This window comes from Scleropages formosus, chromosome 12 (assembly GCF_900964775.1).
Source record: "Scleropages formosus chromosome 12, fSclFor1.1, whole genome shotgun sequence".
NCBI lineage: Eukaryota > Metazoa > Chordata > Actinopteri > Osteoglossiformes > Osteoglossidae > Scleropages > Scleropages formosus.
The window spans coordinates 14,661,661-14,685,909 of record NC_041817.1 but is presented as its reverse complement, the minus strand read 5'-3'; the positions used below and the strand labels follow the sequence as shown (position 1 = coordinate 14,685,909).

Sequence of the window (24,249 nt, the reverse complement as noted above, 5' to 3'; positions counted from 1 at the left end):
TCTGTAAAGGACTGATCGGAGCACAGTAGGAACAGATACCTTACGGGCACGGACATTTATACCTTACGTGATCTTGAGAGCTCATGGGTGAAGTGAGTTTGGAAGAGATGAGCTTTAAGACCCTTTTTAAACGTGAACAAAGGTTCAGCAGTACTGAGTGAGAGGGGGAGGTTGTTCCACCACAACGGAAACAGAACCGAGAACCTCCATGCCTTTCCTTTTGTGTGTGGGACCCCCAAGCGGGCAGATGTGGAAGAACGTAGCAGTCTGGCTGGCATGTAGCGAATGATCAAGTCCTGTAGATAACTGGGAGCTGTTCCATCGATCCATTTGAAGGCCATAACCAGGGTGTTAAATTTGATCCGGGCAGCTATAGGAAGCCACTGCAGAGAAACGAGTAGAGGAGATACATGAGAACGCTTTGGTAAGTCAAGCACAAGCAGCAGCGTTCTGTATCAGCTGCAGAAGTTTGATGGCAGTAGCAGGAAGGCCACACAAGATAGAGTTGCCGTAGTCCAGACGGGATGTCACCGTGGCTTGGACTAGTAGTTGGGCAAAGTGTGTTGTGAGGTAAGGGCGGATTCTGCGGATGTTATGCAGGATGTATCTGCAGGTCCAGGTTGTGGCTTTGATGTGCTGAGAGAAAGATTGACTCAAGTCTATCATCACTTCTAAACTCTTAGCTGAGAAGGTAGGCAAAATGAGTGAGCTGTCCAGTTTGATTGAGAGATCATGAGAGGCCAGCTGGGAACCTGAGATCTAAATCTAAAATATGTTTATTTAGCAGGTGCTTTTGTAAAGAAATACGAGTGATTACAGTATTATATTTAGCTGAAACCTATTTGCAAGGAAATTTAACAGATTAGATTACACTGTTGAATAATTAACCCATCTATTCACCAGAGCAACACTGTACAGTAGTCACACACTGTTTTATAGGCACGAATTCACCAGAAGCATGTCTTTGGACCGTCGGCGGAAACCAGAGCACCCGGAAGAAGCAGGCCACGCAAGCCTGGATCAAACCTACGTCCAGCCGCGCTGTGAGGCACAACTGCTGACCTGCATACTCTATGGATTCTATTGACTTCTCTAATTCAGTCTGTTATACTGAAGAACCCCACTCGAACCCGAACTCCTCCTGCATCTCCCACTGGACATATTGCTGTTCTCGCAGGTTCACCTCCTCCAATGGCCACCATCGTTACCCAGCGTTCCTCTCTGAGGGATATTAGTTCGCACCCCTATCTCAGCATTGTTTACTCACAGATGAACGCAGTATGTAGAAAAACAACGAAAGATGTTCTTTGGAGCACTTCTAGACTTTTTTTTTTTTTTTTTTTTTTTTTTTTTAACACGAGAGGTCAGAGGTGCCGCAGGGAACACAACAAAGTCCCTCATTTGGACGCAAAGGGGCGACACACGCGGCGCAACAGCCGCGTTCTGGGAACGTGTGGAAAAAAACGTTCCAAAATTTCACACGCATATACGTCATGCGCTCAGACTCTTTTTAAATAAAGTCCAGATCATTCAATCCTAAGTTATCGTCTCTCTCGTCAACGATGCGGACGCGATGAGTACATGTTCATCATCCCAGCAGCAGACAGTCTTGACTTGAGTCTCGTCTCTGTTCGACGGAATTTTTAACTGAATTTTGCTTAATCTGCTGTTTTTCAACTGTACCGGAGCTCGTCGTATCGGTGAATAGTTTCAGTCCAGAAATTTTATTTCCCTATTAGTTATAGTACCACACCCAATTACTGTATTTTTGTAGCAGCAAAATTAACTTTTCACATCCCTAAAATTACTGGTCACGTGCAGTGTGTGTGTGTAACGGTACGCTTTTTCACAGCTGAGATAAGTGTATTAGGTTATCGGTCCTGTGTGAGTTTATGCTGTGTGCGTCCGTTGTGCCGTCCCGAGGGATCATAATCGTTCGTACGTTATTTATCAGTTGTGAACTTTTAACGTTTCTCAGCTGCCCGTGTGTGTTGTATCCAGGCGCGCGCACACACACGCGCAGAGACACGCTCGCTGCCCGATAGACATTATTATCGTTGCGGAGGGCGCGCCGCGGGCTCTTTGTCAACAGAGGGCCGTTGTGCGCTTCGCGGAGCGCTGCAGAGCCGCGGAGAGCCTCGGAGAACCGCCCTCGGGCTGGTACAGCCCCGCTGCCCCTCCGTCCCGCACAGTGACTGAGGCTCGCCGCCGGGGCGAGCGCGCGCGGGACAGGAGGAGGCAGCATGACATGAGCGCGGCTCCTTCGTGACGTGAACGCGCGCGGTTCCTCGTCTAGAAGATGGTCCCGCCGCCGAGTTGGTTGTGGGTTGCGCTCCTCTGCTGGGCAGGTAAGGCTCGGATAAACACTTAACTCCGTTCTGTCCCCTGCGAGGCTGTGTGTGTACGGTGTGTGTGTGTGTGTGTGTGTGTGTGTGTGTGTGTGTGTCCGGCTTTTATTCATGGGACTAACGGTCGCGTAACAGGTTCGCGCGGCGCTGAACAATCATGCTGCGCAAGTTGTCAGTCAGGTATTTCCTCAGAGGCGATTTTCACGCCAGTTCTTTCACAGAAAAAGGAAACTTTTTTGCGCTCAGTCTCACACTTCTTGATACGGGATTTTTTTTCCCTCTTCGGGGTTAATAAATAAAATAAATTCGGATATTTTTCCAATACTAGCGCATATTATTTATCTTTAACGTACAGGACCGAGCAGCTTCCTCCACTTCAGCGTCACCGTTACTCTCAAATTGTGATTTATTCACTCTGCTGGAACTTTTCTTGAAAGCGAATCGGCGCAGTTGTGTAACTAAGCTACTCGGAGTAAACCGTGTAGCGAGTGAGGGTTTAAGTACTTAACTGTTGGAGCCCAGCAGCTCCATTCATTTGATTTGTACTCACTACTCACCCGCTGCCCTCCAGTGCGCTATAGACCATTTCTATTACCGGAATACTTAATAATATAGAAATGATCGAGGGCACGTGAGGCTTTTTCGAACATTTCTGGGGACTCCTCTCCTCCCCATGACACCCAGGTTACTCTGAATTTATTATCCTCGTTTCCCTTTGCTGTGTTTGTGTGCCTTCAGTCTGTGGTGTCCAGGTGGGATCCAGTCAGTGCCGGTCAGTGTGGGACACCTTTGAAAAGCAGGAGCATGTTTGGCAGGGGGTGCGGTGGCGCAGTGGGTTGCACCGCAGTCCTGCTCTTCGGTGGGTCTGGGGTTCAAGTCCCGCTTGGGGTGCCTTGCGGCGGACTGGCGTCCCGTCCTGGGTGTGTCCCCTTCCCCCTCCGGCCTTGCGCCCTGTGTTGCCGGGTAGGCTCCGGTTCCCCGTGACCCCGTAAGGGACAAGCGGTTCTGAAAATGTGTGTGTGTGTGTGTGTGTTTGGTCTTAGCAGAAGGATTTTCATGTCTTAAGCCCTTTCATCTGTGGATCTGAGAGAAAACTGAAGGCTGTAGGGGTGTAATGAAACATGTTGAAAGGAGAGTAACATTTACTCATTTTAAATGTGAGCTATGGAAGTGTAACAGAATGATGTGTGTTTATTGTAGTAAGACAGTTCTGCAAAAGCGTAACGATCTAAGTCCTGTAGATACTGTAACCAAACCTATATCATTTATGTTATGCCCTTCACTTCTTTGATTGAGCTATGATGTCAGATGACCACAAGTCCATGTAACTGCTAGGCTGTGCATACTTTCAGTAAAGCCTCTGTGAGAGAAACTCCAGAAATTCCAGAGCAAAGGTTGTGTTTTCCTCCACATGCCTCTCTGGAGAGCAGCTCTTTTACATCCTCTGTAGTTGTGGCTTATGGAAGACTGGCACCTTCCTGATGACATTCATCAGTGTCAATACTGCATCACAGGGAATGACTAACCAACCAACATCTACAACCACTTGTCCCAAGCAGTCGCGGTGAACCGGAGCCTAACCCGGCAACACAGGGTTCAAGGCTGAAGGGGGAGGGGACACACCCAGGATGGGATGGCAGTCCTCCACAAGGCACTGCAAGCAGGGCTTGAACCCCAGACCCACCGGAGAGCAGGCCCTGGCCACACCCACTGCACCCCAGAGGAATGACTAGTTATGGCCAAATGTATCCACCCTCTCCTTTTCCTTCCCATTACAGTTGTTCTTTATTTATTTTCTTGACTTCAAACTGTTGAGTACATGGTGGTCATGCTTGGTTGAGTCCCAGAACTCAAATTGCCTCCTCCACAGGATCCTGAAGTGGAGGATGGGGTGTGGATTTAGAGCCCCTGATTGAGCCTGCAATGATATGAAACAATGCAGAATCAAATGAGCAAAAGGGGCAGGACTGGTCCATAAGAGGAATGCAGGAGTGCGGTTCTCCGGTGTCTGCTGGATCCCCGGCCGGCCGCTCAACTCCGTGATGTTTCTGAGCCCCCTTCAAGGCTCTTCCTTAAAACCCAATAAAGCAAGAGCCTCGCACAGCTGCAGCTCTAATGTGAAGGAGGGTGCGGCCTTTCCTGTTGTTGTCTGCACACACTGGGAAATGTTTGGAGAAATTTCCTGAGTCCCAGCAAGAGTGGAACGGTTTCCTGAGCTCATCCAGAGCTGGGGAGGGTAACAACATTCAGAAAATAGGACTGACCAACCCAGTTGGGTCCCTCAGCTCACACTGATGAATGAGGGTTCCCCAGTCCCTCTATCTTGAGGTCTGATAAATGTGCAGGCTTAATTAAACCAATTATTTCTGAATCTAACCTGTATAAAATAAACTTTTTGAATGGGAGGTGGAATGCTGACATGCCTAGATTCTCATTACTCCACCCTACAGCTGAGCTGTTCACTTGTAGTGTTCTAAGTAGACAAGTATAGATTTGGGTGAGTAATGTTAAGTGTTTAAGAGGGAAACCATGTGTTGAAGAGAGAAGTCATTTGAGTCAAATGCAGTCATGCTGTGGCATCAGCTGTGTTAGAAATGGCAGTGAAGTCCAGTGATGCAATGTGTATAATTGCAGTTATGGAGATGACAAGTTAAATGTGTCAAGCTGGACTGTAATTGTAAGGTCGTGGGTCTTTCAGGGTGTGTCCTGTGGCTCTGTATTTATAGTGTCTTTCAGGTATGATGGTGTCTCAGACATTACTCAGCTGTTGCACCGATCATTATTCCAATTACAGTGTGTCCTTGTTATAAGGAGTTTCAGAAAAATAATTTGTATTCCAGAGTTTGGTATTGGATACATCAGCAAACCAACACAGTGTTCATGGTGATTGTCTTTAAAATGCAACTGTTCTTTACCAGGTCAGTAGGATTTCAGCTTTCAGTAAAGATGCACAGGTCACACAATTGAAAAGACAATTTTCTACAGTAATATTCCAGTATTCCTGTAAGAAACATACATTTTGAATGCAGAATATTTAAGTAAACAAGAAACCTAAGCATTTCCTTTCTGTGTCCTGCCCACCAACAATGACTCTTTCTCTCTCTCCTTCCCTTTCTAGGTCTTTTCATGCAGAGGTGTGGGGGGGTGAGCGTGAATGTGCGTGACAAGAGGAAGTATGCCATGCTCTTCCAGTCAGTGGTCCTGCCCTGCCAGTATTCAAGCTCTTCCATTCAGACCCCGGTGGTCCAATGGTGGTACAAGTCCTACTGCCGGGACCGCACTCACGATGCCTTCAGCTTCACAGAGAACGTGAAGCTCCATGCCTCAGGGCTGGGCTCCTACTCCAACCTGGACTGCTCAGACAGCAGCCGTACTGTTCGCATCGTGGCCTCTGGACAGGGTTCCTCCATGACGCTGGCAGAGTACTATAAAGGCCGGGACATCGCCATCATCAACAGTACTGACCTGTTATTACTTGTACTATTAGAAGTAGTAGGAGTAGATTAAGTATCAATAGTATTGTCTTGATTTTCATATGCAGCATTATTACCATCTAGAAGTACTATTGCTGTGTAATTGTCAGTAGTATTTTAGCATTAGTAGTAATTGTTCCCTGCTCTGCATGTCATGTATCCATAGTGTAATTATGGAACTCCATGAAGAGCTCAGTGTTCCCAGTAAGTGAACAAAATCTCCTTATAAACATGAATTAATCCTGCTACCCAGGTGGGGGCTAGGCTGCTCAGAGGAATTTTCCAATTCATATGTTTATAAGTGGCTCATGTGTGATGCCTTGTACTGTAAGTGTTGCCCTACAGTAATGCCCGAGTTTTCTCAGGCATTTGAGAACATCTGACAGCAACACTTCTGGCCTCAAAGAATGTGTGAAAGGAGAAATGCAAGGGGAAAAAACATTGTGTGTACATGTGTGCCAATTTTGTCTGAACTACGGTGCCCAGGAACATACTTTCTGAATATGGGGACTGTTCCTTTTCATGGTTTTTTTGGCCAAATGGGTAGCTGGAGCTGAGAACTGGGTTAGAGGCCTTGGCGATGGGGGCCCAGGGCTCCTTGTACTTCTGGAAAGAGAGGAGATGAATGCTCTGTAGACGTGTTGTGGATTTATTGAGTCTCGGTACCTGACAGATTCATTGCTGTAGTATTGTGCCGCCCTGAAAGAGGTTTTGTTCCACAAGCAGTATTTAAAAAAAATGTTTTGCTGTAGAGGAGAGCATCGTGTTAAATGGGTGTAGTCAACGGATCCTCCAATTCCTCTGAACCTTCAGAGCGCTTGGCTTTTCAGTGTGTTTTTGTAGGTATCCTGGGTGAATCCTATTTAGTCATTTGAATGCTTTACTGTGAACTATCAAGTGTGTAATTGAATGTGTACATTTGGTACAAGCTTTGTGTGAGCTGCTTAGCTTAGCCGGTCAGTGGTTTGTTGATGCTGAAGTTGGAAAATGCTGTTTGACGCTTTTGGCAAAATTGAACTTGTCACACAACGGGCCACATCACAGCTAAAAAATGCCTTCCTCACACTCCCCTGTAAAATTACTCCCCTTATCAGCCTTATTCAAATAAAATAATCTATTTCATAGTACAATATTTAAATAAAGTAAGCTATTAAACTGATCTATTGTACTTTAATTGTAATAATTGAAATGTGTAGTGGCATTTTGTGATGTGCAAAATACACTGTAGTATTAGCTATTTCTCTGAAGTTTTTTTTTTCTTTTTTTCACTTCTAACGAATATGTACACGACACAAGATGGGTCTATTTGCTTATTCACTCAGATGCTTAGACGTAATATCCGGTCCTTGTATTAAATACGATAAACGAGAAATGAGAAGGGCTTTGTAGAGTAAGCCAAGGAAATTTTCAAAGACATTGAGGGAACTCTGAAAAGTAAACAGTAAAGTTGAAAAGCTGTATATGAACAATGTATTGAATGTGTATTAATAGCCTGCATTGTTTTGTAAGTCAAGGGCGATTATATTATTTAGATATATTGATTATATATTTTTTAAATTGTTCTTCTCTTAAAGGAAAACTTTGTCTGAGAAACTACAAAGAACCCAAGCTGTTCTGACTGCTATTTATATTTATCCATAGCTCTAAAAAGTAGCTCTCAGCAAATGCAGCTGTATCAGCTGTATGTGAGAGTGCTCGGCATGGACTGGCAGTCTGTTGAGAGTGCCCACAACCTTTGACAGGAGGACAGGGATAATCATTTAGTGCACACCTTTTTCAGAGTCAATCGTATTTAACTTGTATTTAGCTGACCCGTTGTCCACAGTGACTTCACTGAATGGTGTACTGAGCTCCCTACAATCATTCACCTATTTATACAACTCAACGGCAACACATACACAGTGAGGATCATTTTTAGTTGCCATCTAACCTGAAACACGTTTTTTTGTGCTGTGGGAGGAAACCAGAGCACTGAAAGGACACTCGTGCCAGCACAGAGAGAACATTCTGCACAGACTGAGCCGCCACATTTCACATTCAGATGGCTGTTTTAAGTCATGACCTCAGACTTCCATCTTCAAGCTTCTGTTCATATAAATTACATGTTTTATGTTTTCCCAGGTTTATTTGCCTTACGTTATTTACGACGCATGGCTTAGCAAAATGTCCTGTGTTCATTCCTGCCCTGCTGTGTGCTCCTCTGACTCATACTCTTATCAGCCAAGGGCTGGTTTTCACGCTGTGAGTCATGTAGTGCCGAAAAACTATTTAGATTAAGGAGCAGTACGTCTGCCAGGGGGCAGCACAGGGGTACAGTGGGTATTGCTGGTTCTTCACTGCACCTGGGCTGTTTGTGTCTGGCTCTCTTTGTAAAGTGGATATGTTCTCCCCATTTCTGCATGGGCTTCTTCTCGTGCTCCAAAAACATGTTTCAGATAAACTTGGGGACTTTAAATTGTGTGCTTATGTACGATGGGCAAGTTACCCATCATCTGTGTAGCCAGTGGTTTCAGAACAGGTTCCAGACTACCTCAGCCCTCCACTGGGATGTATGGTTAAAGATAATTGCTTGTTGGTTGATTGAACAATGCACCTGTATTAAGCAACCTTCCAGGTACTTGACAGTCAACTAGGAGGTACTCTTGCTGAAGGTAGTCAGGATTTTATGGAAGATTTAGAGGCCAAGCTAAGCAGTTTGGGAGCCCCTGCTATCTGACTTTAGATACTGTGTATTGTGCAGAACAACCTTAAGATGAGCTTTGGTGTCTGTCTTGCACCATCCAGAAGCTGACCTCCGCATTGGCGAGCTACAGTGGGGTGACAGCGGAGTGTACTTCTGCAAGGTGGTCATCCCAGATGACCTCGAGGGCAAGAATGAGGACCAGGTGGAACTGCTGGTGCTGGGTAAGTCAGCATGTGACCGTTGAAACAAGGAATTTTAGAAGCCACTTGGATGAGTGGTGAAACGTCTTCAAGAAAACTCATGCAAGTCCAGTTACCTTTGTTTTAGCTTTGTTTTTTAGATAACCATGACCTGGATTATTGAGAATCTTCACAGACAAGGAATTTAAGACAGAATTTAAACTGCTTTACATTCGGTTCTGCCAGCTAGTTGGTTAAAGACTGGAACATTGTTTCGCAAAGGCAAATAATGTTAAAAGTAACCCCTTTTCTTTGATGATATAAGTACGTGTGTGTGGCTTTGTCCTGTACTGTTTGTTGCAAGCTACTTGGGTTGCAACTATTTCCATAGTGTACCTACACGCGTTGCCGCGGCAACGGCGGATCGGCGCCCATGTTGCGAGGCAGGCCTTTGATCCGCAGTGAGTGGGCTCTTTGTTTGCTCGCTGTCCTTCATACGGTTGCTGGCTCGCTGAACCACAAACTGAATTCTCGGGGCCTGCCCTATGACCCAAATCGTGTGTAGACCATTCTCCGCAGGCAGTCTTTAAATCCTGTCCTAAATGCTGGGGTCAATATTTGGTCTTCGTTTTTTTTATTGTGAAACTTGTACATATAATGTGTGTGATTTCACAAAGGATTTCCATTCACGACTTACAAAACCTTATTAAAGATGTTCCCATGGTAACAGCCAGAGTCCGAGCTTGAAAGAGGACAAAAGGGACTCCGGTGCTGACAGGGACCAAAGGAGCTTTAAAGTGGCAGCGAGTAAAGCTTTCACATTAAACATTAAGCTGTGTGTCACTCAGCCTCACATTATGGTATGAGCCTGAAGTTCACATAGTTTTGTAACCAGCGTTTCTCATCAGAGTAATGAGATCTACACTAAAGCAATGTATGAGCAGACAGATATGTACAGTAAGACCTTCGGACACCACAGCAATGACTAGGAAGCATTTGTTTCATATCCTGGAGCACTGATGTAGACACACACTTGCCCTCATACAATCTTGGATGTAAGCGTGTAAATACAGACTGGTTAACCTTCTCCAGTATGTAGGCTTTGCTGTCTGGGACGGTGTGGTTACTCCTCAGCAGGTATGTGCACCGTCAGCAGTCAGGATATTTCTCCTCCCCCCAGGGCTCTAACACGTGACCAAGATTAAACAAGCAGCCAAGGGAGAACATTAGACTCCCCAGCCCCAGTCTGCTTTCACCTCTAGGTTTTCGGCTTTCTGTGTTTTCCAGGATATTTCTAGAAAATGCCATTTTATCATTTGCTGGAAATATTGTTAGATCCTGCCCTCCGGTGAACAGTAAGCATTCCTGCACTTGAGACAATCTAAGACTGGAAGGTTTATCTCAGGAGGGGTGGGAAGGAGGAATGCTGCTTCACGTAGATGACCTCTTGCCGACTCTGTTGTGACCACTCAAGTGAAGCTCATGAATCCATTTACCCGTGTAGAAACGCTTGATAATACAGATGATTGACGAAATGGTCAGTAGGTTATCTGTGTAAAAATTCTAGACTGCACTGGACTGAAGTGAGTACATGGGTTTCACAGTGAAGGGAGGTAAAGGCTGGATGCCTGACAGACTAATGTGTACCTAGAAGCTGTAGGGTAGTGGGTGAGAGGCCCCAAATAGACCTGCAGTGATCTCTCTTCGGCAGGCCTCCCTTTAAGGCTCTAAGAAGTGCAAGCCTGTGACATCCTCATCCTTCTTGCATGAGTCAAGTAGTCCTTAAGAAGACATTGGTGTGGGATGAGTAATTGTATACAACGGCCCCTCTATCTGTGCTACTGTGGTCAGGCATGTTGGGTATTTTCCACAGGTGTTTCAATTATAGACAATTTTATCAAAAAAGTAACTTGCATCAGTGCGACTTATCTGTGAGAGAATTTGGCCAGAATGTGGATCAGTTCTTAGAAAATGTTATTTTTGGGGCAATAAGCATGTCTCGTGAGATAGCCACAGTTATCCCTCGGCTACGGTTGGGCGAATGAGTCCCCCCTGAGCCATTCATTCCTGTCAGGCTCCCACAACCCACCACCTCTCAGTTGCTCTCCAGTCAGAATAACAGATCTCTTATTAAGTGAACAACGCTGTAAATGGATTAATTGAATACCAAACTTCTTTATATTAAATACTTTAAGGAATTATTTGCATTATAAAAAACAAAAAGCTTATTGCTGGATTTGTTTCTTGCTTCTAAAATTAACTTATGATGCCTGTTTTGTGGTCAGGAGTAAATTCCAGTGAAGAATATGGAAACGGCGTTGACAGGTCAGACCATAGCAGTAGGTCAGGTTTTCGAAAATGTTACAGACGGGTACACTGTGAAGCATGAGGTGCTGTTTCAGTTCGTACATTTGGCTCTTTTATTCTGTTTCATGGAGATTGTGAGGTACACTTAAAACGTATTTTCAGTGACAGTGGTTAAACGGTAATTTTGGCCTTTAACTGAGCTTGTGTTCCAGAAAGGCATGGTTGAAGTGTGAATGGGTTGAGCAACACGATAGACTTCTCGGCGCAGCCCAGGTGCGGCAGTTTCATCGTGGCTTCCAGCACACATCACATCATGTGAGTCATGTTTGCAGGAGATACAGATCCTCACTTCAGCTAAAATTATTCTTGGCCCTCTGACTCCCAGTGCCATGGAAGAAAAGAATATTTACATATTGAAATAGCTGACTAATACCATCGGATGGAATGAAGATGAATCCTAAAGAAAGTCGTGTCAAGTTAACAAGTGTTACAGCAGGAGGCTCTACCCTGTGGAATGAGCCATAGAACATGTGGGGATGACTGGGACGAAAGCACAATACAGATCATATGGAGATGAGCAGTTCATACATCTGGGGGTAGGATTCCTGTGTGTTGAGGTAGCCTTGAAATATTTTTGTAAAGGATTCATTTTCTTTGAAGAATGTTGAGATTCATAATAATCTTTTTCGGCCACACACTGACAATATTCCCCTTGAAGAATGTCATTTTGCAAGGAAAATACACCTCACACAGTGTGCCACGGCTACCCTGGGGGAAAAGGCATTCCAGTAGATCTTCAGTGTTACAGATGAAGGAGGGAAAGTGCTGTCTTAGATACTAGGTGTCACAACTGCCTTTTAAAATGTATTTAGGATGGATATTTTGAAGCTGTTTATTCCTAGGAAACTAGACAGGAAAACATTGCTAACATTGTTTGCCAAGGTTCTGTATGTCTTCTGTACTTCCATTTGCCCAGCCATCCTGTACGCAGCTCAACTTGCTCTACCTGCTTGTTTCCTTATTCCATTGACCACCGGCACTGATCTCTGACCTTTCGCCTTGCTGCCTCTTTGCCTGTTCTGTCCTTTACCTCTCCTCTCATTTTCTTTCCAGGTAAGATAAGTGAGATGGATGGTCTCCTGCCTGGGTTTGATGTGGATTTTATGCCAGGTATGGGTGTGTCTTAGCCTGCCTCAACTGTCCCAATGCTTGCTTTACTCACCCCCCCACTCTGCCCACTCCTCTACATGTTGTTAGAAATTAGATTACTTTATAGACTTCTTTAAATATCTGTGCAGAGGTCTGTGTCATCTCCGGTGAGATGAAGGGAAACAAACTAGCCCACGTAAATCATTATGCAGCTACACGTTGTTAGTTGCTTTCTTCTCCTCATCAGATGAAGGATGTGCCTCTGTTCAGCCTCCATAATTATTGTGAGGTTGGGGGCTTCCAGTTCTTTTCCAATTGAAAAAAATACACACACACACACACACTTTCAGAACCGCTTGTCCCATACGGGGTCACAGGGAACCGGAGCCTACCCGGCAACACAGGGCGTAAGGCCAGAGGGGGAGGGGACACACCCAGGACAGAACACCAGTCCGTCACAAAGGCACCCCAAGCGGGACTCGAACCCCAGACCCATCGGAGAGCAGGACCCGGTCCAACCCACTGTGCCACCGCACCCCCCACTTGAAAAGAATAGAAAGGCAAAATGGAAAAAATCTGAAATATCCAGCACCTTTTCTTCTTATAGGTTGCATAACATCACATAAGTGCTGAAAATTGGAATGTGGGGGAGAGCACCGTCATGTCATCTTTATGCAGTGCAGTGTGTGAAATGGTGTTGCAACAAATGGGAAGGTCACTTTTAAATCTTTCACTAGACACAACACTGCATATTGTATCAGTTTCATGAAAGGAGTGTGCTGTGCAGCTTATAGCAAGGGAATTCATGGAATTTTATCTTCTGTGCATTTGTCAAGAACAGATAGCAACCAAAAGAGATCCAGTTGTTTTCGAATATGCGGTCTTTATTTCATGAGAGAGCAATTTGTGTTGTGTGGCTTATGTATTTCAAGAAAATTGAAACTGATAGTAGTGTAAGTGGGTAGCAGGATAGTGATCTTCAAGGAACTGTGGTTATGGGTAATACAGCAGTTAGAAACACGTGTCAGGTGTGTGTAAAGTTCAGAGTCACTGTTGGAATTCTATTTTCTTGGTCAGGTATAATGATTTTGTGTCCCCAGTGTGTGTCAGAGTAGGTGGCTCTGAGCTCATAAATCACGTTGGTGCTCATCTATTCCGAGAAAATGGCAGCAATGAATATTTTGAAAAATGTTCCATTCATGAAAGTTGTGAATTTATGAAAGGTTAATCATACACACTCACACATTGCCTGAAACCGCTCATCCCGAGTGGGGTCGTGGCAAGCCGGAGCCTAACCCGGCAACACAGGATGCAGGGCTGGAGGGGGAGGGACACACCCAGGACGGGACGCCAGTCTGTCGCAAGGCACCCTAAGCAGGACTCGAACCCCAGACCCACCAGAGAGCGGGACCCGGCTGTGTGCGTATACATATGTATGAGGCCAGTCAAAAGTGTTGAATACATTGGTTGGAATCCAGAGGTTTCCTCCCCAAGGCATTCATGTAACAACTTTGACCAGGAAATGAGGCAACATGTCTTCCCAGCTCTTTGCAGCAGTTCCTAGAGATGCAGGACAAGTTGTGTTTTCCTTGACTTTCATTCATTCGTTCGTTCATTCATCTTTTATCCAGTTAATCTCATACACTAATTGTTCAGGCTGTCCAGGAGTACTGAAACTTTTGACACATGCACATTTTGCACATTTATGTATTTCTGTACGTGACTGTTCTCAGATACATTTAACTCTGCGCAAGGCATATTTGTATGTCTGTGTGAGTGTAACGTCTGAGTGTGTTTTTGCGTGTGTGATGTAAGTGAATTGGATATGGTTTCTTGGCACTGTGTCAGAGTTACAGGGATCACTTGGCACTGTTTGTGGGCACAGAGGTTGCTTACAGTAGCGTAGCCCTGTGACCTCATGTGGAGACCCCCGCGGTCACGTGGCATTATGTGTAGAACACCCATTGTCTCTTCACTTTCCCAGTGCTGGGAGCTCACACTTGTCTTTATTCTGAATGTTATGGAACCTTTCTGTTTTTACTTTCCTTGTTCCTCTGTCTTGTGTGTCTTATTTGCACTGCAGTTGTGTTTGGGCTCCTGCTTATGTATGAAACTACTGTATTAGTATTTTATTGATGGCGACTGCTGTGAGGAGACTGTCAGTGTGACAGTGGTTTCTAGTGGTTAATAAATGGGCCTGAAAAGAGTCCATATCATAAATTCAGCGTCAAAAGAGTCCATATCGAAAGTGCCATGAACTGATAATTAGTACACAATGAGTGCAAACAGTAGACTAGTTAACCTGCAAGAGTGTACAAGCATATCTAAGTAAAATAGAGATTGCTCTATTTTAGGTGCTGACACTATCTTGAACAACTTTTCATATGGATATTATGTGCAGATTGCAGGTTGACAAAGAACACAGTGGGGGTGGGGACTGTTTTCCCCAAAAATTTCCTTTGATCTATGCAGGCAACAGTACAGCTCTGGACCTCTCCCTGCTCTTGACTGCGATGTCACACAAACTTGACCAATCCTGTATTAGCATGAATAAATGTGCCCCTGTGTTCTGAACACAGTGCAGGTGCAGCCTCAATATGTCCTATACAGAGCAGTGTGAGACAATGCTGCTGTTATCTCATGTGCTCCAGAGTGGGTTTTTGTGGGTCTGGTGGTCCTGGGCAGCATAGCCTTCATTCTGCTGGTGGGGATCTGCTGGTGCCAGTGCTGCCCCCATTCCTGCTGCTGCTACGTACGCTGCCCCTGCTGCCCTGACACCTGCTGCTGCCCCCGGCACCGTGAGTAACGCCCGCCGAGCATACACGAGTACACGCAACACAGAGACAGGTCATTTGCGTTCATGTAGATGTACGCAGGCAGATACTGACACACATGAATGTTTCCAAGGCTCAGCTAAGTGTGGTGTTGTCCCGTCTTCGGTGTTGTCCCGTCTTCAGTGTATGTAGCTAAGAAGTGTAAATGCTTTCTGAATGAGTGCACCTGTACCTCTTTTTACCTGCAGTCTACGAGGCAGGGAAGATGGCAAAGAGCATGAGCATGTCACCAACCCCCTTGGCCATGCATCCTGCTTACTACATTCCCAGTGTTCCTACGATGGTCTCTGTGGCACCCCCCTCCCTTGTCGACCCTAAAATGGCCTCCACGCCCTCAGTGGAAAACAACATGACCGGTGGTGAGCTATTAAGTCTAACATACTCTTACATACCATACCCTGCCATTCATTTTTTTTGTCCACCATCGAGGACTTGGATTTACATTTACATTTTATTAATTTAGCACACGCTTTTCTCCAAAGCGACGTACATCTCAGCAAAAATACAATTTGTGCATTACATTAAGAGAAAGCGACACAGCTGCAGTCATGTGATTCTTAAGTAAACCTAGTTTGTTACCTTCCACTTGATGCACCGATGTTCATCGCTGGAGTAGGTGCATAAAACGCAGGATAGATGAATCCTGATAACATCCTACCAATTTTTTTTTTATACAAATAATAAGACATTTATATAACATTTTTAAGTACATCCCCAAAACTGTACATGCTACCGTGCTCAATCCTAATGAAACTTTGAATGATGTTTAAATTATTTAGATGACATTACATATTTCGGGATGGGGCTAGGACGATTTTGTGTAGAAAGCCTAAGATACCAAGAAACTTTCTGATAAGTCTCAGGAGAATGTACTCCTTCACTGCCTAGCACCTACACATAAAACACGCTCTTAGAAATCTGTATCTCCTTCACATGTAGATTGAAACACGGAAACACTGAAAGAGACACAAAAAACCCATAGCTTAAATACACTACATAGTGTATGGTCATGCTCTGTGTGTGTTGTCTAACAACTTGTCTGGAATATATCAAGAACATTGTGCTGTGTGAACTAACAGTAACCAATGCCACTGTTGAAAGAACACCAGCAGTGCTCACTGCAACATGTTCTGCTGCCGTTAATCATCAGTGGGAATGTTCTGAGGACCAGCCAGGCCTCTTCTGTGCATCTGCTTTAAGTGCCCACTGGTGTACTGCACTAGACTGTGGGCTTTACTCTAAATATGGAGATATCACTTTACCGTCTGAGACCAGTGTCATTTCCAGAATGGATACAGCCTTAGGGGTCAGATACGTCCCAGACAGAATCTACAGAGACAGACCCACCCTCCAGTAATGAGAGGCATGCCCGATCCCTATCTCGAGAACAAGTCAGTTTAATTATGTTTGTGAATGTGTGTTGTACAGTGAAATGTGTGTATGGTGTGTGTATAGTGTAATGTTTGTATGACTGTGTGTATGAGAGAGAGAGGCAGAACACTGAGTGCTGTCTGTTCCAACAGTCTGCAGTGGGTACCGAATCCAGGCCAGTAAGGATCAGGACCCTACGAAGGTTCTGTACTACATAGAGAAGGAGCTTGCGCAGTTTGACCCTGCCAAGAGGGCCTGCCACCAATGTAAGCCCCACAGACTGCCCGCTGTAGGAATGGCCTTATTCACACAGGGCCTAAGTGTGTGTTTGAAGTGGATACAAGTTTTTGACTTTGTGTTGTATGTCATTGGAAACATGGGCGATCAGCGTTGTGTTGTGAAAGCCAATCCCAAAATTTTTGAGTCTGTATAAACAACTACATGAGAGCCAAATATGAATCCTCACTGGGGGTTGCTGTCTAAGAAGAGCTCGCGTGATACAAGGGGAGGAAGTTGCGGATCCCACCTATGAACAGAAGGTTTTGTCTTTTACAAATGGACCTAAAGGAGCAGCTCAGTGTTATCGTCACCAGACAATACCATCAGTGATACTCTATTCTAATGGGATTTGTCATGTACAAAAACTATTTGTTGGATGAACTATCAAGAATAGCATTTTGTAGGTCGTATGGTGTGTATTCCATATGCTTGTGGCAATAAGTAATAACAGTACTTTAAATCATTTTGAGAGAAAGCATCTGCTATGTAATCTATCCCATCAACCCGTGAGCAATAACTGCTTGTCTAATGCAGGGTGATTGTGGCCCTATCCTGGAAACATTGAGCGTGAGGCAGGTTATACCCTGGATAGGACACCAGTCATTTACAGGGAGGCAAATAATATTAATGCCACATGTAACACTTGTGCCAGGAAAGAGCTGTGCAGTGTCATGCTTTATGGTAGGATGGCAGCAGAGGTGGTCTCCATGACAGGGTCCTGTCTCAGCAGCTTGCAGCGTGTCAGAGCTCAGCTCTCTACATGACGGAGAGCCACCTTTCCGACAGACCTACCGCCAGGTCCAGAAAGCGGCTCTGCCCCCCATCGCTGACAACCTTGATGAACCCAACCACCGGGCAACCTTGTCCTCTCAGGCTCATAAATCCGATCACCACTATTACTACAGTAACCACCGTGAGGAGCAGCACCAGAGCAGGTACAAACTGAAATGAGAATGATGTGTGTGTTTCGCTTTCTTTTTATATAGCGAGTTGAACTGAGTCAGTTCTAAATTTGCATTTTTACAACAAGCTGAAACACTTCAGCTTCTCCGAAAGGCATTTTGTGTCAATACTATGTCAGTATGTACACAGCCTTAGCAAATAGTGTGTATAGTGTGTACATGTGTCAGCTGGTATGAATACATTGCATATGAGACCTTTATGGTTTGTGCCTATAGCATTATGTATGTACCAGTGCTCAGATTTTAAAATTTAACTTGTGTAAATAACTAATTAAAATTACTGCTAGTATCGTGAGTAATGAATGTTTGTTCCGACCCTGTGCTGTAGTACCCTTGATTAGGGTATATTTATGCTTTATGCGTGCGATTGTCAAAGTGATCGTCCTAGTGGACTGTCTACACTGTAACTAAGAGACTGATTTGATCCTCATTGAAAGTCTGGGGTTGCATAGAGTGTTTCAGTTTGTGTTGAGAACGTGTCTCGGTCTGCACGGAGCTGTGTGTGTGGTGTACTGAGAGTGCCCCTGGCCTCGTACAGGTGGAACCCGCGCTCAGAGCATCTGCAGAGGAAGGCATTTGGTATGCGGAGCCGGACTGGCTCCCTGGATGAGTTGGAAGAGTTTGCCCTGTCCTATAGCCAGCGTGGTCGACGAGGAGAGTTTAGAGAACAGGAGCGACACTATGGGACGGAGCTGCAGGGCCGAAAACCATACCCTCCTTTTCGGGACGAACCACACCATTATCGCGAGGAGGAACATAGAGATGACTGGCTGGACAGACATCAGTATCAGCTGTACAGGAAGACTGTGGAGCGTGACCGAGAGCACAGGAGGAACCACCACAGCCCGCCGCCGCCCTCGCCCAGGAAGAGGCAGGACACCAGTGACAGTGAGCTCCAATGTTCCCGGCACCTACCTGGAGGGCAGGACTATGACGAAGCCTACCTGACCAGCCTACTGGAGCGCAAAGCCCGGGCGCGAGGCACACGGGCCGAGGAGGACAGCTTCCACAGCGACACACCCTCTAAAGGCAGCTCCAAGAAAAGCAGCGAGTGTTACAACAGCAGGTCGCCTAGCAATCGGCCCGAGGAGGACGACTCCCTTCCCCCATATTCAGAGAGGAGCACTGAGCCATCTGCGCGGCCCTTCCCGCACAGCCGCCCCACGCAGGGCCTGTCACGTTCGGCACAGGAACGCAGGGAGGAGCGGGAGAAGGCCCGCAAAGTGGTGAGTTATCTTTAGAAGAGTTGTGCAAGTGAAACGTCCCCAGCGGAGATCATGTGTTTGATGACACAATGTATGGGGTGCTGTAAGAGCTTGTGCGAGAGCTATCTGTACGTACAGGAATGCTGCATAAACCCAAAGAGGAAGTTTTCAGTTGCAGAACACAATTAAAATTGTCTTAATAGTTTTTTCCTTTATTAAAGTAAAAATGTGCCAAAAATCTATTACTTTTGTTGTAAATTTCAGCACAAAACCTTTGAACTAATTTTGAGCCAATCATTCTAAAAAGTGCACTATGAGCAGGCTGTATACAATCTGTATATAAAATATTTAATACTGTAAAACACTGTAAAATGTTTTAGCAAAGTATTACTTACAAGAAAACAAGTCTCATGAAGGTATACTGTATTTACATTTATGTTCACATTTGCTTTGCACACTGTTTCTCCCAAAGCAATGTTGGCGATCAGCACAATTTCTGTTATTTTAATCTTTTAGTCACAATAACCAGTCCTTGTCCTGGTGACTTGATTATATTAGTTTCTTAGATATTAATTGCCCTTTTCACTGCATACTTTTATTACCGTGAAGATCACCAGTGCACCTTTCACATCAGGTCAGAAGTGCTTGCAGTCTGAATTTTCACATTTAACCATTCAAACAATAATGTGCTTCATTTCATGAGATTCCTTGATAGGAGGTCTGAACCAAAATTCCTGAATCACCTTGACAAGGTTTGGCAAATTCTGCTTTACAGAAAAGAAGACCAGATTAAGATCTAACCTCTTTCCAATAACTCACAATATAGCAGCATTGTTTCTTCTCATTTCTTTGTGAAGCTTCAACTAACAGAATATTATGTAGAAAAATGCATGGTTGCTGTGCAGCAGCACTAATGTATGGCTTCTGGTGTTTTTTAACAGAGCACTCTCCTTAGCAGAGACTCTCTAATAGTGTGAAGGCCTGGCATGCTGGGGATGAGCAGAGCACTTGCAGCACGCAGTGCCAGTGGGACGGGCAGCATGCCTCAATCAAGAAACACACTTGTGCATGGATTCTTGAGCATGGAGACAATGGACCAAAAGCTTTGAGAACTGCCGGCTTTCAGAAGCATTTCTGGGGGTCCTGGTCCATGGTCTGTGGCCAACCATGGCTAGGAGAAGCAAGGAGTTGAAAATACTTTGGTTGCAGTGTTCAGCATTTTGTGTGTGTGTCTCTGTGTGTGTATGAGACAGAACTGTATCAGAGTAAATATTTTTTGTATTTTTGTTACTTCAGATACTTTTTCAAAGTGTTGTTTTTACCATTGTTAGTTTTATCCTGTTTGATAATTCCTAATTACTAGTTGTAGAGATTTTTTTTTTTAATTTACATGTCTTTACAAAGCCACGTATTAGCAAATAAAAAAGGATGGACTGTTAGTCCTGTTATATATGTAGTCCAATAAGTGAAGTATAACACATACCATGAAATTACCAGTGAAGCCTAAACTCAAATGATAGACCATCTCTTACCTGGATCCTATTTGTGTTTCAAAGTAACAGCCTTCAGTAGAAGCATTGGTTATTTCAAGAAGAGACATTACTTAGGAAATATGAAAAATGGGTCAACAAATTGATTTTTGCACAGAAAAAGTTTACATTTTTTGTATTTGTCAAGTCTTCTCTTGAGTGGTTTATAAATGGTAGGATAGGTGAGGCCTTGGAGTGGCCTTGGAATTGAAGTACAAATACCTGAAAGTGTTTTTCAGGTACTACAGAAATACCTATTTAAGTTAGAATTTTGAGTACATTCATGGCAATTGTCAAACAGGACACAAGATTTGTAACCTTTGCAATACTTGTGTGGAGCAAGCGAGTGAAATAATGAAAATTACAGTATTACAAATGTATATTCTTACTTGAACCAAGGCTGGCGTGTGTGTGTGTGTGTGTGTGTGTGTGTGTGTGTGTGTGTGTGTGTGTGTGTGTGTGTGTGTGTGTGTGTATTTCTGGGTAAATGTTGGCCATCTTACTCTAATTTTCCTGGCCTTGCAACATTCTCTTTATCTGCCACTGCACACACAGTAACTTTTCAACACTAACTAACCACATGAGAATGAACAATACAGGAACTCTGAATACCTCCCACAATGCAGCTGTGTGGCCGGCTTCCATATAAGCTCTCACAGTTGCACAGACCATCTGAGGTCATTACGAAACCAACAGGTACCCGGCTATTCCTCAGATGCCACCAGAGATGCCAGCTGCATGGTGCTTGGCACGGATTCCTTTACCAAGTGGAGTGGAATGATGGGAATTGGACACTGCGATGACACTGTCACTGAAAACACATGGGCTTGTAAGGATGACACTATGGCTCAAACATGCATGGATTTACTGCTTGATTGCTGTCTTGTTCTTTATTTTTTTATAATGCCTATATCCTTGAAGCACAGAAAAAGAAGAAATGATTTTTCAACACAGTTTTGTTTCAACACTACCAGTTAGTGATGTGAAGATGTTTGTATTGTGCTTGCTTGACATTGTTATGCAGAATTTTTCATGTTCCTGCTGCCTGTCAGTGAAGAGTACTGATGTTTTGGGTCATTGTAAAATGACCATGTGTGTACCTTTGATAAGAAACATGCAGTGTAAACCTTTGCTTCTAATCGCTCCATATCAGTCTAAACCACATGACACATGTCCTGTGTGTACACACGCTCATATAAATAAACAGTGCACAAGTGCCATCCAGGGTCAGCGTGTGTTAACACACATCCAGTGTATATATAAATCCAAGTACCTGAAATTTTGTGGCTAACTGCTTAAGGTGCAGCAGTCAGATAACTAGTTACAGAACGGGACTTCTTACCAAAAGTTTCAGTATGCCAGGAGCAAAACCGATATTGTGCCTTTCAGTAAAGGTACTTGGAGTATTTTTTAGTAAATATGAAGCAATGGGAAATGTTCAAGGTGTATTTTTTTAATTGCTTTTGATAAAATTGAATAAATAATGCTATGTGTTTGGGACTGTTGTGAATTGCGCTTGATCACTTTTACGTCAATGCAGAAAGACTTCACGGGGCCTTGATTGTGCTGTCGATGGTTGTCCCGCAGTTCTACACTATCTGTACGTTTGTATTACGCCACCTCAGCTTTCTCAGTTATCTCCCTGAGACAGGGTTTCATTTACCAAGAATCCTGAGCAGTAGCTGTATTGTCCATTGTATTCAAACGAACTGTGTGGTTCTCTCTGACGTGTGCCGTGAAGCTCACACAATGGGGCTCGTACATGGGCGCGCGCACACAAACGGAAATGCGAAGACGTAGTCATGCATCTGGTTCTAAAGTAGCACAACAGCACAAACAGAAATCCTTGCATCAGCAAAGATGAATAAATGCATATTGCAAAGGTCCATAGTAAAACAAACTATTTCTAAGGGTCTTCATAACACAATCTCTCTCACTGCACCTATTGAACAGATAATAATTAACTCCATTAATTGTCCCCGGGACAAATACATTTCTATTGCTACATAATTTACTCGGGTAAGGTGTTAGATTACTAATATAAGCATTTCAGTGCTTCTCATTGATCAGTTCCATTGCGCCCTTGTTTCTGTACCCTCTGTGGTGTTAACGTCAGAAAAGGTCCTTGAAACAATAACTATGACACCAGTAATATCTGATACCGATGCTGTTGAAATATTTATGTCACAGTTCAAGATAAGTTTGTACTCTGAAAAATGGTCTGAAGGTCTGGCTTCAAAAACATTTAGTCACTCTTACTAGTCTTCACCTTGTTGGTAGCTGGGAATTTATTGGAGTTTCCCATGCACAGCTGTGTTGTCTTACTCTAGCAGCTCAGGGTAAGCACCTAGATCAAGGGTAATGCATCAGAAATGGGATTTGAACCTGGGACCTTGGCTGAGAAGATGAGAACTGCTGCTAACCACCATGCCCCCTACTACTGAGCTATGTGACCTGCATCTGATTTGCACGGTATTTAAGTATGAAAAAAAATCACAGCCCCTATAAGCACTTTAAGGCATTTGTGTATCGCCTCCATCTTTAGCGCTGCTAAAGAATATAAAAATGGAACCCTTGTATCGCAAAAATATGCCGTTTAATAGAATGCCCTGGTGCAGGGACCGGAAACAACTTGAGTTCCTTTCCTGGCGTCAGTCCCAGGACTGAGCCACAATACCAGGAAAGTGTCAGAGGGACGAACGTATGTGCCTGGAACCCTGTGAGTGCAGAGATGGCCGAACATATTCTCTGGAAGTATGTTGAACGGGGGGACACGGGGGCGCAGTGGGTTGGACCGGGTCCTCCTTTCTGGTGGGTCTGGGGTTCAAGTCCCCCTTGGGGTGCCTTGTGACGGACTGGCGTCCCGTCCCGGGTGTGTCCCCTCCCTCTCCGGCCTTACGCCCTGAGTTGCCGGGTTAGGCTCCGGTTTCCCGTGACCCCGTATGGGACAAGTGGTTCAGAAAGTGTATGTTGAACAAGGAACATGTTTTATTGGGAATATGAATTCCCTCACAACACATTAACAAGTGATGGAGGCCTGACTGAGGTAAACTGAAGGTCTTCCGCCTATTTGCACATGACAAGAAAGTTGGACATGGGGGCCCTCTGCCAGCAGGGTATGTTACCATATTTATTCAGGGTAAGTGCTATGACAAAGGGAAAAACAACCAGAGTGGGATTCAGACCAACAACCTTTTAGACTGCAAGAGAAAGAGGCCCCAGCAGGACGCCGCCTGTCGCCCTTATCGCGAAGTGTGCAAACGGGACTGCTGAAACGGACAAACAGAAGAAGGTAATTGTTAAGATTGAGGTGTTTAAGGCCTGACAACTTCCATTATGAAAAATAGTTTAAAGGGCAACAAAATTCACAGCGCAAACTGGATAAACCTTTAAGCAGCTACTCGTGCGATAAACATTGGTTCATACGGTGGAAAATAACAAACTACCTGTACATTAGAATCATGTGTCTGCATGTAAATGTCTTTCTCCTAATGGAGTCGCTCACTCGTACTTTATGTGAGATGTGTGTCGCTTCGGAGAAAAGCGTCTGCTAAACGAATACATGTAAATGTAAATTATTTAAACGTCATGTCTGAGTTGCACCCGGCCAAGCAACGATTTCTTACAACTACAAAGCAGCTGTGACGTTGTTGCCTGCGTGTCTGAAGCTGCATTTTATCAAATTGCATCCAAAAAGCTGTGCAGTTCCACAAAATGGTTGTAGCAGCACAGGACCCCTGTGACTCCCGCTGGAGGCCGGCAGTGGTAGCTGTGACATTGCGCCCCCTAGTGGACGGCGCCATTAACACAGACACCATTACTGTCAGTCAGGTGCTACTATGTGTAAGTATTGCACTCATACAGTAAATACTCATTTAGCTGATGCTTTTCTCCAAGCAACTTGCAATGTTAAGCTACTTATTGGTATTT

At 44.5% G+C, this 24,249-nt stretch overlaps 1 protein-coding gene across 5 annotated transcripts; it reads left to right on the top strand.

Moving 5' to 3' along the window:
• The first annotated feature begins 1,531 nt into the window (after window positions 1-1,531).
• On the top strand, window positions 1,532-20,071 carry LOC108938150 (immunoglobulin-like domain-containing receptor 2). 5 transcript variants are annotated; one of them, XM_018758515.2, is made up of 9 exons: window positions 1,532-2,348; window positions 5,467-5,805; window positions 8,606-8,725; window positions 14,791-14,937; window positions 15,162-15,332; window positions 16,497-16,610; window positions 17,354-17,558; window positions 18,124-18,811; window positions 19,732-20,071. In XM_018758515.2, exons 1-9 carry the CDS (start codon window positions 2,300-2,302, stop codon window positions 19,765-19,767), a joined length of 1,869 nt encoding a protein of 622 aa, XP_018614031.2. In that variant the 5' UTR covers window positions 1,532-2,299; the 3' UTR covers window positions 19,768-20,071. The 5 variants fall into 5 exon arrangements, with proteins under 5 accessions (XP_018614031.2, XP_018614029.2, XP_018614048.2 ...); XM_018758513.2 differs by having other exon boundaries at window positions 17,351-17,558; XM_018758532.2 differs by lacking the exon at window positions 16,497-16,610.
• Window positions 20,072-24,249: the final 4,178 nt, after the last annotated feature.